Source organism: Pecten maximus, chromosome 13, assembly GCF_902652985.1.
Source record: "Pecten maximus chromosome 13, xPecMax1.1, whole genome shotgun sequence".
Lineage (NCBI taxonomy): Eukaryota > Metazoa > Mollusca > Bivalvia > Pectinida > Pectinidae > Pecten > Pecten maximus.
Genome location: NC_047027.1, coordinates 30,850,900 through 30,865,883, shown reverse-complemented (window position 1 = coordinate 30,865,883; position 14,984 = coordinate 30,850,900). Strand labels below are relative to the sequence as shown.

Below are 14,984 nucleotides of genomic sequence, written 5' to 3'. Positions count from 1 at the left end.
CTGGTACGAGTCTCATTGATTATGTGCTTGTCGAATGCGAGAATTTTTCTGTTGCGAAATTTAGTTCTGGTATCTTTTCAACAATGTCAGACCATTACCCTCTGTCTTTTAATTTGAAAACCACTGTTTGTAAGGAGGAAGATGTACCTGGAAACCAGTCATTGTTAGATGCACATGTGAATGTGTTGAGTGGATAGGCAATAATGTTGATATAATTAGACAAAGTCTTGTTAATGATAATAGTAAAAATCTTTTGTCAAATATACTTAATTCTCCTTTACATAATAAGGTTGATGTTAATTAATGTGTTGTCGTTTTTTTTTTTTTTTTTTTGAAAGAAATAACTTTACCTTTGTGTGACGGGCATTGTTTTAGTTCTTTTAAAAACGATACAGGTAGCTCTAAAAGAAAAAATAAGAAGGAAGACAAGCCTTGGTTTACCTTATAATGTAAGCAAAAGTATAATGTATGCAAAAATGCCTTGTATGCTTTCAATATTAGCAAATCTAGAGTAAATCAAAGTAACGTGATAGAAAAAAAAGAAAGAATATAAGAAAATGGAGTTAAAGCTGAGGAGAGAATATATACGTCATGAAGGGGAGATGTATTTAAGAAAGCAAAACCCAAAACATTTTACAAGTACTTACGCAAGCAAAAAGCAAAAGTGTCAGACAAAATTTCTTTAGATGATTTTTTTTAATCATTTCAAAGACTTAAGCTGTCATGAAAGTACAGATAACGATAGGTCTACGTCTGATATGAATGGAACAGAATGTATATTTGATGAATTGGATGCGATTATTACTGAAGAAGAAGTTAGTCTTGCTATCAGTAAATTAAAAAGAAATACGAGCTGCGGAGAAGACAAAATACTCAATGAACTATTAATAGACTGTAGAGATATAATTTTACAATATTTAACCAATCTGTTTAACTCCATTTTAGAATCTGGTTGTTTTCCGGAAGTTTGGTCCACAGGGTTATAACACCAATATATAAGAAAGGGAACATTGACGACACGAATAACTACATCACTTTGGTGAGTTGTATTTAAAAACTGTTTACTTCTATACTAAATACAAGATTAGTAAATTGGGATGTAGAAATAGTGTAATAACAGACGCCCAATTAGGCTTTAGGTCCGGTTACACAACAGCAGATGCAATGTTTGTGCTCCAGTCTTTGATAAATAGATATTAAAGAGGCTTGCCCGCAGAAAGTTCAGAAAAATTGGCTAATAGAAAAAGATTTTTTACACATGACAGATTGTTGGAATTGTTGAGTTTTTCATTTTATTTTCCTTATAAAACGCTGAAAAGCGATATAAAACCTCATTTTTTAAATATTATTTATTTAATCGCAACCCGCAATAAGTCTCCGCTATAAAGTGGAGTCTAATTTGATTGACACATCAAAGAAACAAGCACGTGCACAGTGCCGCACAGTGATAACTTCAAAGGCAGCGGCGATTTACAAAGAAGATTTGCCGTTATATTCCATACATTTTCCTCTCAGGTTGAGTTTTAAAACGTCTTTTAAATACATATTCTGTAATTGTTTTCAAGAAATAAAGTCGGAAAGCCTCTAATTTTGTCACATAGAAACGTGTACTGAAGTTTATTTAGTGATCGGAGATGTGCCGTTTACCGGTCCGTCTGCGAGTAAGCCTCTTTAAGGCAAAAAGGAGGGAATACTTTATTGTTGTTTTGTAGATTATAAAAAGGCATTTGATTTTATTGATAGAACTAATCTATGGTGTGTGTGGTAAAATGTTAAACTATTCCGGCGCTGTATAGCTGTGATAAATCATGTGTTCAACATAACGGGTCTTACTCTGAATACTTCACTAACAGGGTCGGTCTCTTTCAAGGGGAAATTTTATCACCAATTTTGTATTCCATGTACAGTGTATGTTAATGATTGTGAAATGTATATTTTAAAAGAAGGGTGTCCATCGTTAGAAATAAATATGATAAATATATTTCTTTTGATGTATGCTGTTTGTTTGTTTTTGTTTAACGTCCTATTAACAGCCAGGGTCATTGATGTATGAAGGCGACATGGACTTGTCTGAGGAATCGCCACATAAATTATAAAGAATGTTAGATGAATTAAAGAAATTTAATACCGAATATAAACTAACGTTAAATACGGAAAAGACAAAATAATTGTTTTTAGAAATGGCGGTGGTATTAGAAACAATGAGATATGGTATCATGATGATATAAAACTAGAAATTGTAAATCACTTTAACTATCTTGGTATGCTATTTATCTTCAATGGTAAATTTAATGTAACCCCAAAACATGTGGCGGATCAAGGGGAAAAGGCACATTACTCTCTTAAAAGCAAGTTAAAAAATCAAATTTAATATCCAAACACAGATTGCAGCTATTGATACATTTGTTAATAGCATTTTAAGTTACAGTGCTGAAATATGAGGTTTTTACAAATCTTTAGATATAGAAAAGGTAAATTTTTTTTTTTTTTGCAAACGATAACTGGGTGTAAACAAAACAATCTAATTAAAATCTAGATGGTCATTCTCACTACGTTACATGAACATCTAACAACATCCCATAAGGGGTCACGTTCTGATGACCTCGGAGATGTGTGTATTTCACTTTTAGGGCGAATTGGCATTTTGTAAATGTCATCGAAGCAAAACATTTCGTCTCAGCATGCACCTGAAGCAAACCATTTCGGCACAGCACATAGCTAATATGCTTTATTGGACGAAATGACTTGAAACAAATTGACAGATTATACAAGCTATGCACATACTAATTCGGACATATAAAATTCACTTCCAAGATTCTGGAAGTAGTCATTTGATTGGCTAATCCAAAAGGTCACACTGACGTGACCCCATATGGGATGTTGTTAGATGTTCATGTAACGTAGTGAGAATGACCATCTAGATTTTAATTAGATTGTAAACAAAAGAACCTGTAATAATCTGGTTTGTTGTTACGGCGACTATCACTTTGGTCAGGCAGGAAGCTCAAAATTCTCAAATATTAGTTGAAATTGAAGTCGACAAATAATTGTATTTTAAAAATATGTTAAGAAGAAAGGATAGCATCTAATGACAGCAGAGTATTGAATATTCAAGCTGAACTGAACAAATTAGGATAAAATCATTTACGGGATTGTACCCAGAAAATAGCATTTAATGTGATTAAACAAAGATTTTATGTTTATCAACAGGAGCTTCTATCTAATATTAGTGATATTTCTAAAGGTAAACTATATCAACATGTTATTGATAATTCTCTTTACAGTTCTACCTGTGTAAGCCTATAGATGACCAGTATAAAAACAAATACTGTAAAAGTGGAAATATTCGCGGTGTGGACATTTTCGCTTATTTCGCTATCAGTAAATCTCCGCGAAAATTTCCACACGCGAATATATTAACACATAAAAATACTAAATATAAAAGATACAAGTTAGCGCAAAAATATCTTGACGGCGCGAAAATATCCACACCGCGAACACTTTGGAAGCTGGCTTAGCGAAAATTTCCACACGCGAAAATATCCACTTTTACAGTAGCTAGATTTAGATTAAGTTCTCACAATCTAAATATAGAACAAGGAAGATACAGAAATCAGCAGAGAGAGGAAAGAACATGTACATTATGTCAGGATAATGATATTGAGGATGAATACCATTTTATTATCAATGTATTTTTTATAACAATATTCGAAATACATACATTAAGCCAAATTATTATAGAAGACCAAGTGTTTTTAAGTCGATACAATTATTAAGTGTTCAAAATGCTTCTGAATTGAGTAAGCTAGGAAAATTCCTTTATTAAGCGACAAAACAACGTAATAACACTATTTAATTGTTTAATTTACTATATGTCAGTCTATTTAAAACGTACATGAACTATTGTGTACTGCCATAATGACTGTTATGTTCATTTTTATAATATATGGTAATACTAAAGTATACGTATATATATACAATGTACTTTTGTAATTGTGAATTGTGTCATAATATATTACATTGTATTGTTTTGTAATGTCTCTCGGATGGGTTGAAAAAACACAAGGAAATAAAGAATCTGAGTCTGAGTTCGTGACACCACTGATATTGAGGTGGAGTCGGTTTTGAGCTTTCATCCGGGTCACAAACTTGACAATTCATCGTACAGTCGTAATATATAATATTTTCCAGTAGGTTTTTATTTGTTTTAATGTACATGCATACTTATTCCTTTCTGATAGGATTGTTTTCCCTTTTCTTTTCTATAAGTCGAATGTTTTAAACATACCGCTTATATATTAATCAAAGTTTATTTCTATATCAACCTTAAATCCATATTAATTAAAAATAGGAAAACGGGACATTACTTCAAAAAGGAAAATACAATTAGTCTTAAAAATTTCGAGACAAAAGCTCTACGCTAAACGTCACCTATACGTAATTTCTAAATCTTCTTTACTGTAAAAAAAATGCAGCATATTTCAAAAACGAAAAGGACGATCGCAGTTGTCTCCCTTTGATTCACATACAGTTTGTACAGTAGGAAAATGTCGGTGATCCAAAGTTATCAGAAAAGATTATCCTCTAGGTAATAGAACACTGGTAAGTAATCAACCCTGGAAAAAAATAATACAGGTTTTATAATTTATTTTAAACACTGATTTAATAATGACTTTTAAAGGATTATATCAACGAAAAATAAACAATCATTGTTGTAAACTCTGTCTTATTACGAATACATCTGTTACGGCAAGAACTGGCTCTGATGGATTTTTGGTAAGATAGTTTGCTGTCAGTTACATTTTTTTTATGGAAGTAAGATATGAATGCGAGGTAGTATAACCCTTAGGTTTACTTACATGTCGCGCCTTCTCGAACTTTGCGTGTCAACGTCGATTCTCTTTACACCAACCGCCCTAAAATAGACAACCAGTCAGAGAGAGTTATCATGGTTAATCAATACACAAATGTAATAATACATACACAATTTGAGGCTTACCCAGGTCGTGTTTAATGGTGATACAGCGCACTAGCTTATTAGCAGAATCAGTATACACATGTATATAAACTGATGTACGACGTAAATGCATAGATCATTTATATAGGTAATATCACTTAGCGTTGTGTGGAGACGCCTATATATGTATTTGTTGTTTTTTTCTTCATATTTCCTTCGCGAGGAATTAATTTCGTTACGTAACCTAAATATATTGGATATGTACATGATTTATATTAAGAAATGTAAAAGACGGCAGAACAGAGCTTCACGCACGTGTGTTATTTTGTCCTATCAAAGCTTAATCAAGACAAATCGTATTAAAATGTGACAACGAAACACCAAACAAAAACTAAACAAATGAACATTATGGTACAGGGTATCCATGGAGACGGTACTCACAGCTGACAGACATTTTTTATGGTGTCGATAATTGTCAGGAGACCAATGTTCCTGATTCTGTAGTTGGGACACGCTGAAGGGTCTACCGTCGTGGTTACGTTGTCACCACCAGGAATGGCTGTCTCTGTAGGCACCAGTTCAACATCAGTAACATGAAGATTTCTAAAACATAGAAAGATATATCAATATTTCGAGGACGTAAACTGGAGTTATCTCCCTTCCCTCGGTAGCTGTGATTCGCATCAGAACTTCCCTATAGTAGCGGGAAAAAGAAACGGAAGTTCAGTTGTTTTATATAACGTTTATATATGTGGTCTAACTTCAATTAAATTACACACCGAGCTTCATCAAAGCACTTCGAAAATGTTCTTCAGTCAAAATTCAGCCGACCTGTGAGCCTGCTCGACGTTGCATTCTTTCAGCAGATTTTTCAAGAGAGCGTGCATCCGGGGTACTCTTCACCGTATGTGCTAGTAAAGCATTACAAATCGAACATTGAAACAATACAGATCAGTTACACGGCATTTCTTTTCGAAGCAATTGTACAGCGAAATATGGCGATTGGGTGAAGTCGATATGAGTATGGCCATTGGTCTAATAATGCAGGAGCATTCGAAACATCATATAGCGCAGTAATATGGTGTACATGAGACAACAATCTCCCATTTAGCTGACCGTTAAAATAGTGGCATGTGTCTCCCACACCTCCGTAGCTGATTTCCGACGACGACTGTGACGGCAAGTTGTCGGCACTTATGGTCCCAATCTAATTAAAATCTAGATGGTCATGTTCACTACGTTACATGAACATCTAACAACATCCCATAAGGGGTCACGTTCTGATGACCTTTGAGATGTGCGTATTTCACTTTCAGGGCGAATTGTCCACTTGCCGATGTCATCGAGGCAAACCATTTCGTTACAGTATGCGTCTGAAGCAAACCATTTCGGTACAGCCTGTACTATATATTTTGTGGGACGAAATGACTTGAAACAAATTGACAGATTATGCAAGTTATTATGAACTTTTAGTCATGCTAATTCGGACATATAAAAATCACTTCCAAGATTCTGGAAGTAGTCATTTGATTGGCTAATCCAAAAGGTCACCCTGACGTGACCCCTTATGGGATGTTGTTAGATGTTCATGTAACGTAGTGAGAATGACCATCTAGATTTTAATTAGATTGTTATGGTCCAAGAGCGGTTAGGAATCGGTTGCGGGAGTTTCATTTAAGGCCACGACGTCCCTAAATTGGTCGGCATCTTAATAATATCCATCAAAGGACAATAAACACCTTGATTGGGGTCAATGTTAAGGAGAGTAAGAACAGCGACTGATGCCGGGTGTGAACACACACGCTACTTGTTTGAATCAGGTAACGACATAGGGTACCCTTGCTTTAGCGGTATCCACGCCACATAGTCCCTGATAGGACAACACAAATTATCAAAATGTATTCCGTAATGATGAGATAATCGGGAAACCCACACCACGAACATATCCTTAAAGAATCATGTCAAGTTTAGTATATATAGAGAATACATGGCCAGTGTATTAAAATATAAGCTGTATTTTGGCGAAGGTAAAGAAAGACAAAAGTTTTTTTAAACGCTTTAGTTAATATTTATGTTTTGTATGGTATCGTATACATATTTGTACTTCGTACTGTAGGGTAACTTTATATATCCACGGTCATACAATATAATGGTGTCATGAATCATCTATAATCAATTCTATTCAACACATGTACTTTTACAAAATTATGTAAAATGTTACATTTGTACTTCGTACTTAAAGGTAACTCATTTATCTATAGTCTAACAATACAATGGCGTCATAAATCATGTCTGTCAATTATATTCACCACATGTATATTTATATAATTATGTAAAATATTATTTTGTTCTTAGTTATCAAAATTAAGGTGTCCTAGTTCCGAAGATGTATTTGCTTTTCTGTGTGATTGGGAAAGGAATTAATATAAGCTTTAAGCTTGTTTTCCCATCCCATTTGCTATTTTCTGTATATGTAATGTTATTGTGCCTTGTTGAATAAAAATAATGTTTAAACTAAAGACAAACGTGGCGAGTGTTGGCGAGCCAACAGATACAGCTTATATTTAAAGACACTGACCATGTATTCTATTTAACCTGATAACTCATCAAAAATCAGACCTTTAAATTAAACGATATCTTCCTAATGAATCAACGTTAAAAAGGCGAACATATTTGTAACATAGTTGAAATACAGCTGTTTTTCGTTACTGTCAAATACAGCATATATATAATTATACGGTGGATGTATTCTGATATAGGGTTGCAGGATAAACTTAATTTGGTCGCACATTTGATATGAAATGAAATATTTGTGTCCGTAACCCGCCATTATAAAAGTTCCGTGTTGTAGTCAGTATGCATGACAATAAACTAACTTTCATGAGAATTAGGACGTTGATCCCTTGAATTTACAGATACACAAAGTCTATTGAAGTCTGGTTAAAATAATGAGCTATAATAGACAGTGCTAAACCAGTGAAATGTGTACTGATGGTTTTGGTTATGTTTGGCATGAATGAGAGTTACTTTTCTATAAAAGAATTACAAAGATTACTTGTAGAGTTGCCAAGAGCCAGATATTATATTTTTTTTATAATCAAACGAATTTAATTGTAAATATATTTTGATTTTAAGTTGTTAACATAAAAAATGAAATAATGTTTAACATAGAAGCGAGAATATCACATCGACAGAATAAAAAAACAAACAAAATGCGTTATCATAATTTTGTGCTCAAATAGATAGAATGACATTTATACTAAAAAATATGTAAAAACATATAATGATAGACCGAATATGTTCTAATCTAAGGGTCGTATGTCCTCAGATAGTAGAACAATCATTCAAAACTTGGAAGTGTTTTTCAACAAATGATTAAAAAATGAAATACTGTAAAGATTAATGGATATTTCAAATTATGTGTATAATATCCTCCGGTTACTTTTTGATAATTTTGTTTTTCTGTTAGAAATACTATAAATACAAATTCATTCATTAGTCTATCATTCGTCGGTTTTTGAAATCCTTCTAATGTATTATTATATACATGTATGTAACACTTGTTAATACTATTGCACAATCAAGTGACATCATGTAAATATTGTTCATGCTTACAAAGTCATTATTGCTAAACACAGATTTATAATCTATTATAGGAAAGTGGTTGATGATAGCATAAAAACGTGTTATAGTGTTACAGTAAACATGACACCCCCCCCCCCCCCCCCCCCCCCGAGTAATTAGGACCGAGTCATTTGTTACTACCTCACAACATTTAAGCTTGACATTTTATTTAATTTTAAAATATGTATATAAGAATTGAATCTCGAAGATATTCTATAGTGTTGTTTGATTTAAACATATCTTATTTGCAAATTAAATATACAAATGGGATCAGGCACAAGTTCAAAATGTATAACCCGTCTTAACCCGTAAAACATAAATAAGAAAATATACATATGACCGCAATTAAAAAACAAACAATAATGATGATAAAAAAAAAATCAAAAGTTACCGTACCCGCATGTCTGTATAAAATATATGTCCATATGTATTATATACATTATATTGTATAATAAGAATGAAATTTAGTTTAATATATCACCTAGGGAGTTAAAGAATTGAACATGTATTCCGTCATAACATGTTTTGGCGTGCTGTAACTTTATATGTGTCAGGTAACTTTCGAGATCAATGTTTACACTTTACATTGTAAGAATAGGCGTCAGATGTACATGTTTATAACAATCAGTGTGTACGGCGTCAGATATACATGTTTATAACAATCAGTGTGTACGGTGTCAGATATACATGTTTGTAACAATCAGTGTGTACGGTGTCAGATGTACATGTTTGTAACAATCAGTGTGTACGGCGTCAGATATACATGTTTATAACAATCAGTGTGTACGGCGTCAGATATACATGTTTATAACAATCAGTGTGTACGGTGTCAGATATACATGTTTATAACAGTCAGTGTGTACGGTGTCAGATGTACATGTTTATAACAATCAGTGTGTACGGTGTCAGATATACATGTTTATAACAATCAGTGTGTACGGCGTCAGATATACATGTTTGTAACAATCAGTGTGTACGGCGTCAGATGTACATGTTTATAACAATCAGTGTGTACGGTGTCAGATATACATGTTTATAACAATCAGTGTGTACGGTGTCAGATATACATGTTTATAACAATCAGTGTGTACGGCGTCAGATGTACATGTTTATAACAATCAGTGTGTACGGCGTCAGATATACATGTTTGTAACAATCAGTGTGTACGGTGTCAGATATACATGTTTATAACAATCAGTGTGTACGGTGTCAGATGTACATGTTTGTAACAATCAGTGTGTACGGTGTCAGATGTACATGTTTATAACAATCAGTGTGTACGGTGTCAGATGTACATGTTTATAACAATCAGTGTGTACGGTGTCAGATGTACATGTTTATAACAATCAGTGTGTACGGTGTCAGATGTACATGTTTATAACAATCAGTGTGTACGGCGTCAGATATACATGTTTATAACAATCAGTGTGTACGGCGTCAGATATACATGTTTGTAACAATCAGTGTGTACGGTGTCAGATGTACATGTTTGTAACAATCAGTGTGTACGGTGTCAGATATACATGTTTGTAACAATCAGTGTGTACGGTGTCAGATGTACATGTTTGTAACAATCAGTGTGTACGGTGTCAGATATACATGTTTATAACAATCAGTGTGTACGGTGTCATATATACACGTTTATAACAATCAGTGTGTACGGTGTCATATATACACGTTTATAACAATCAGTGTGTACGGTGTCATATATACATGTTTATAACAATCAGTGTGTACGGCGTCAGATGTACATGTTTATAACAATCAGTGTGTACGGCGTCAGATATACATGTTTGTAACAATCAGTGTGTACGGTGTCAGATATACATGTTTATAACAATCAGTGTGTACGGCGTCAGATGTACATGTTTATAACAATCAGTGTGTACGGCGTCAGATATACATGTTTATAACAATCAGTGTGTACGGCGTCAGATATACATGTTTATAACAATCAGTGTGTACGGTGTCAGATATACATGTTTATAACAATCAGTGTGTACGGCGTCAGATGTACATGTTTATAACAATCAGTGTGTACGGCGTCAGATATACATGTTTGTAACAATCAGTGTGTACGGTGTCAGATGTACATGTTTATAACAATCAGTGTGTACGGCGTCAGATGTACATGTTTGTAACAATCAGTGTGTACGGCGTCAGATATACATGTTTGTAACAATCAGTGTGTACGGTGTCAGATGTACATGTTTGTAACAATCAGTGTGTACGGTGTCAGATATACATGTTTGTAACAATCAGTGTGTACGGTGTCAGATGTACATGTTTGTAACAATCAGTGTGTACGGTGTCAGATATACATGTTTATAACAATCAGTGTGTACGGTGTCATATATACACGTTTATAACAATCAGTGTGTACGGTGTCATACATACACGTTTATAACAATCAGTGTGTACGGTGTCATATATACACGTTTATAACAATCAGTGTGTACGGTGTCATATATACATGTTTATAACAATCATTGTGTACGGTGTCAGATGTACATGTTTATAACTGTCAGTGTGTACGGTGTCAGATATACATGTTTATAACAATCAGTGTGTACGGTGTCAGATGTACATGTTTATAACTGTCAGTGTGTACGGTGTCAGATGTACATGTTTATAACAATCAGTGTGTACGGTGTCAGATGTACGTGTTTATAACAGTCAGTGTGTACGGTGTCAGATGTACATGTTTATAACAATCAGTGTGTACGGTGTCAGATATACATGTTTATAACAATCAGTGTGTACGGCGTCAGATATACATGTTTATAACAATCAGTGTGTACGGCGTCAGATATACATGTTTATAACAATCAGTGTGTACGGTGTCGGCAATGTACATGTTTATAACAATCAGTGTGTACGGTGTCAGATGTACATGTTTATAACAATCAGTGTGTACGGCGTCAGATATACATGTTTATAACAGTCAGTGTGTACGGTGTCAGATATACATGTTTGTAACAATCAGTGTGTACGGCGTCAGATATACATGTTTATAACAATCAGTGTGTACGGCGTCAGATATACATGTTTGTAACAATCAGTGTGTACGGTGTCAGATATACATGTTTATAACAATCAGTGTGTACGGCGTCAGATATACATGTTTGTAACAATCAGTGTGTACGGCGTCAGATATACATGTTTATAACAATCAGTGTGTACGGCGTCAGATATACATGTTTATAACAATCAGTGTGTACGGTGTCAGATATACATGTTGATAACAATCAGTGTGTACGGTGTCAGATATACATGTTTATAACAATCAGTGTGTACGGCGTCAGATATACATGTTTATAACAATCAGTGTGTACGGTGTCAGCAATGTAGCACGTTTTAGTCTGAATCATGAGATTGAATTCATTTTGTTAGACATCGTCTGATGGCTAACGCTTAATTATCCCTGAATAATTACCCCGTTACTGACTATAGTTAACTATATAGGTAAAGAGTCGATGACTGTATGATTGCTCAAGGGGTCAGAGGTCAGAATTTTTCCAAAGTTTACAAACTGTCCCCATATTCCCGAAGATGCACCAGAAAAGGGTTGTACAATGCCATACACACAAGTTTTGAGAAATATCAGAAAGAAACAAAATCCTGAGAACGAATCAGAAACCTCCGTGTGGTTGCTATGGCATCGAAACCAATGCAGTCGAACTCGCAGACCCTTATGCACCTACTAACCAATTTTCATCTAAATCGAACGATATATAAATTTCCACCAATCAGAGGCCAAGCCGTGGCGGCCATCTTGGTTGACCGATCGTAAAATAAATAGTCGATTTTAGTACACACACCCTGACCATGATGAGCACTTGTGCCAAGTTTCATTAAGTATCTTCAGATGGCTTTTGAGAATCGTGTCAGAAGAAGAAGAATAAGAAGAAAAAGAAAAACAGTATTTGCTGAGTATGATACCTGATTCGGCGAAGTCCTCGTCCCTTCATGTAATCGATGCCATCAAAGACTCGCTGTGATCTCATGTTTACTCGCACGCGAACTACCCTAGCAACAGAAAGTAAGATATAAATATACAATAAAGATACAGGGCGAAGGTACTACATGTACCATACAAATTATCTAGGAGTCAAATTTTCTAGATTGAAAATTCATATCGCCAAAATAACGCTACAGAACAGTATATTATATGGTGATGTCGACTAGGCCATACGCTTTTTGATTTTGATTTATATTAAACATATACACCTTTGATATATTTTATACATAAATACAAACATATACAAGTTTGAAACGGATAAAGCAATGTACTTACAGTTCACATGTGTATGGAAGTAGAGAAAATGCCAGTTCTCTGTTTTCTTGTTTCACAGGGAATGTTGGACAATGGGAGGAACATGTTATTGGAACTATTGTCGAACAGGTCAAAACTGAAACGGAAATGATAAAGGGTACAGGAATATCATCCGTGTAGAGGAATACCACCCTGGTACAGGAATATCACCTAGGTACAGGAATATCACCCAGGTACAGGAATATCACCTAGGTACAGGAATATCATCCGTGTACAGGAATACCACCTGGGCACAGGAATATCACCCAGGTACATACATATCACCCGGGTACAGGAATATCACCCAGGTACAGGAATATCACCCAGGTACAGGAATATCACCTAGGTGCAGGAATATCACCCAGGTACAGGAATATCACCCGGGTACAAGAATATCACCCGGGTACAAGAATATCACCCGGGTACAAGAATATCACCCGGTTACAGGAATATCACCCGGGTACATGAATATCATCCGTGTACAGGAATATCACCCAGGTACATAAATATCACCCAGGTACATAAATATCACCCAGGTACATAAATATCACCCAGGTACAGGAATACCACCCAGGTACAAGAATACCATCCGGGTACAGGAATATCACCCGGGTACAGGGCTACCATCCGGGTACAGGAATATCTCCCGGGTACATGAATACCACCCAGGTATAGGAATATCACCCGGATACAGGACGTAGGTCGTAAGATGTGCAAGTTTTGTATATCAATAGGCGAGATGAAGGGACTGAAATGTGATTATAATTCAGAACCGCATTGAGACGTTTTACAGTTGTGAATCATACAGATGCATATTGATTAAGATAAAAAAAAATATAAAACATGTTGTGTTTTGTTTTGGCTTCATCCAATTTTGGTCTTCAATAACCTGAACAATAAAACGACCGCATAAAGAAACGTGAACCCTGTTAGGCGAATCTGGCAGCGGAAGACAACCCAGGTTTTCCTAGCCCGGAGTGTAGGCACCAGACATTGTATCAGGGCCAGAGGAAACTCGGGCTAATGTTGTCCTAGCCTGTAGTTCACTTGTTTAACTATTGTAAACATAACATCACGTTAGGTATATAGTCTATATCACCTGCTCTATTCGGACCTGGACAATGTAATTACATGTGTAGGTCACCGAACACTCAATATATATAGTCTTCATCTGTATTACACGACTATCACAGTCACAGCCCCGTGACAAAATCTCGTCACCGCGGAGTTAAAAACGTCTCGACACCGAGAAATACGACACCTGACTTTCACCAGAAGGAAATGTCTCCAATACCATTGTACTTACTTGTGTACAGGAGAAATATCATATTCCACGTCTCGACACTACCGGCCATCGCCGCGATATGTCCAGACTGACCATTACAGTCTGTCCCACTGGACACTGGGCAGTTTAGGATATACTGAACACCGCAGGATTATGAGGAATTCAGACAGAACTCGATCATCCCGACTACACCCGTATTATAATGTACACCTGTCAAGTTTGTTTGGTAGATGTACATTTCAATTTGAACTGGGGCCCGTTTAAGGGTAATTCATAACGAGTTTTTTGTATGTTATTATTAGCATTTCACTTGTATCAGAGGGAAAACATGTTAAAAAATTCAACATTACCATCACATTAATATGCATTATTAATCCATAATCTGTATTATCAAATATATGGGAGTCTTCTAATTAGCCAACTAAATTATATGTGTAAAAACGTGTAAAAGATTGTTTTCTTTAATTGATTTTTTTCTCCCTGTGTTTGTATGCGTAAGTATACAGTACCCCTTTTGTCGCTTAAGGCATTTTCTAAAATAATAATAATAATAATAAAAAACATTATTGGAAAAATGAGATGAGAATACTTTTTGTTCTTCCTGTATTCCTTGATGAAAAAAAGAAGAAATTTCCTGAAATAAAACTGCTGCCAGAGCTGCCATGTTGGCAATTTTTGAGGATAATCCTACACTTACATTGTTTCTTACATTTGGTCACTTCTCTGAAAATACCTGAAAATGGTGTCCTGTCTGTAACAGACGTTATTGCACCGAGTCAACTTTCATTGTTTATTAATTATAA

At 35.0% G+C, this 14,984-nt stretch overlaps 1 protein-coding gene across 1 annotated transcript; it reads right to left on the bottom strand.

The window, feature by feature from the left end:
- Window positions 1–3,660: 3,660 nt before the first annotated feature.
- LOC117341045 lies at window positions 3,661–14,403 on the bottom strand. Its single transcript, XM_033902861.1, has 6 exons — window positions 14,203–14,403; window positions 12,879–12,993; window positions 12,524–12,610; window positions 5,399–5,560; window positions 4,860–4,916; window positions 3,661–4,616 (listed from the first exon to the last, which is right to left on the bottom strand). Exons 1-6 carry the CDS (start codon window positions 14,249–14,251, stop codon window positions 4,568–4,570), a joined length of 519 nt encoding a protein of 172 aa, XP_033758752.1. The 5' UTR covers window positions 14,252–14,403; the 3' UTR covers window positions 3,661–4,567.
- Between the last annotated feature and the right edge of the window lie 581 nt (window positions 14,404–14,984).

What these genes read in the sequence shown, in the direction of transcription:
- LOC117341045 (XM_033902861.1), bottom strand. Translation starts at nt 14,251, where the DNA reads ATGGCCGGTAGTGTCGAGACGTGGAATATGATATTTCTCCTGTACACA. An exon ending in CTTCCATACACATGTGAACT is followed by an intron (nt 12,611 to 12,878) that starts GTAAGTACATTG and finishes TTCTGTTGCTAG; the next exon opens with GGTAGTTCGCGTGCGAGTAA. An exon ending in AGTTCGAGAAGGCGCGACAT is followed by an intron (nt 4,617 to 4,859) that starts GTAAGTAAACCT and finishes ATTTTTTTCCAG; the next exon opens with GGTTGATTACTTACCAGTGT.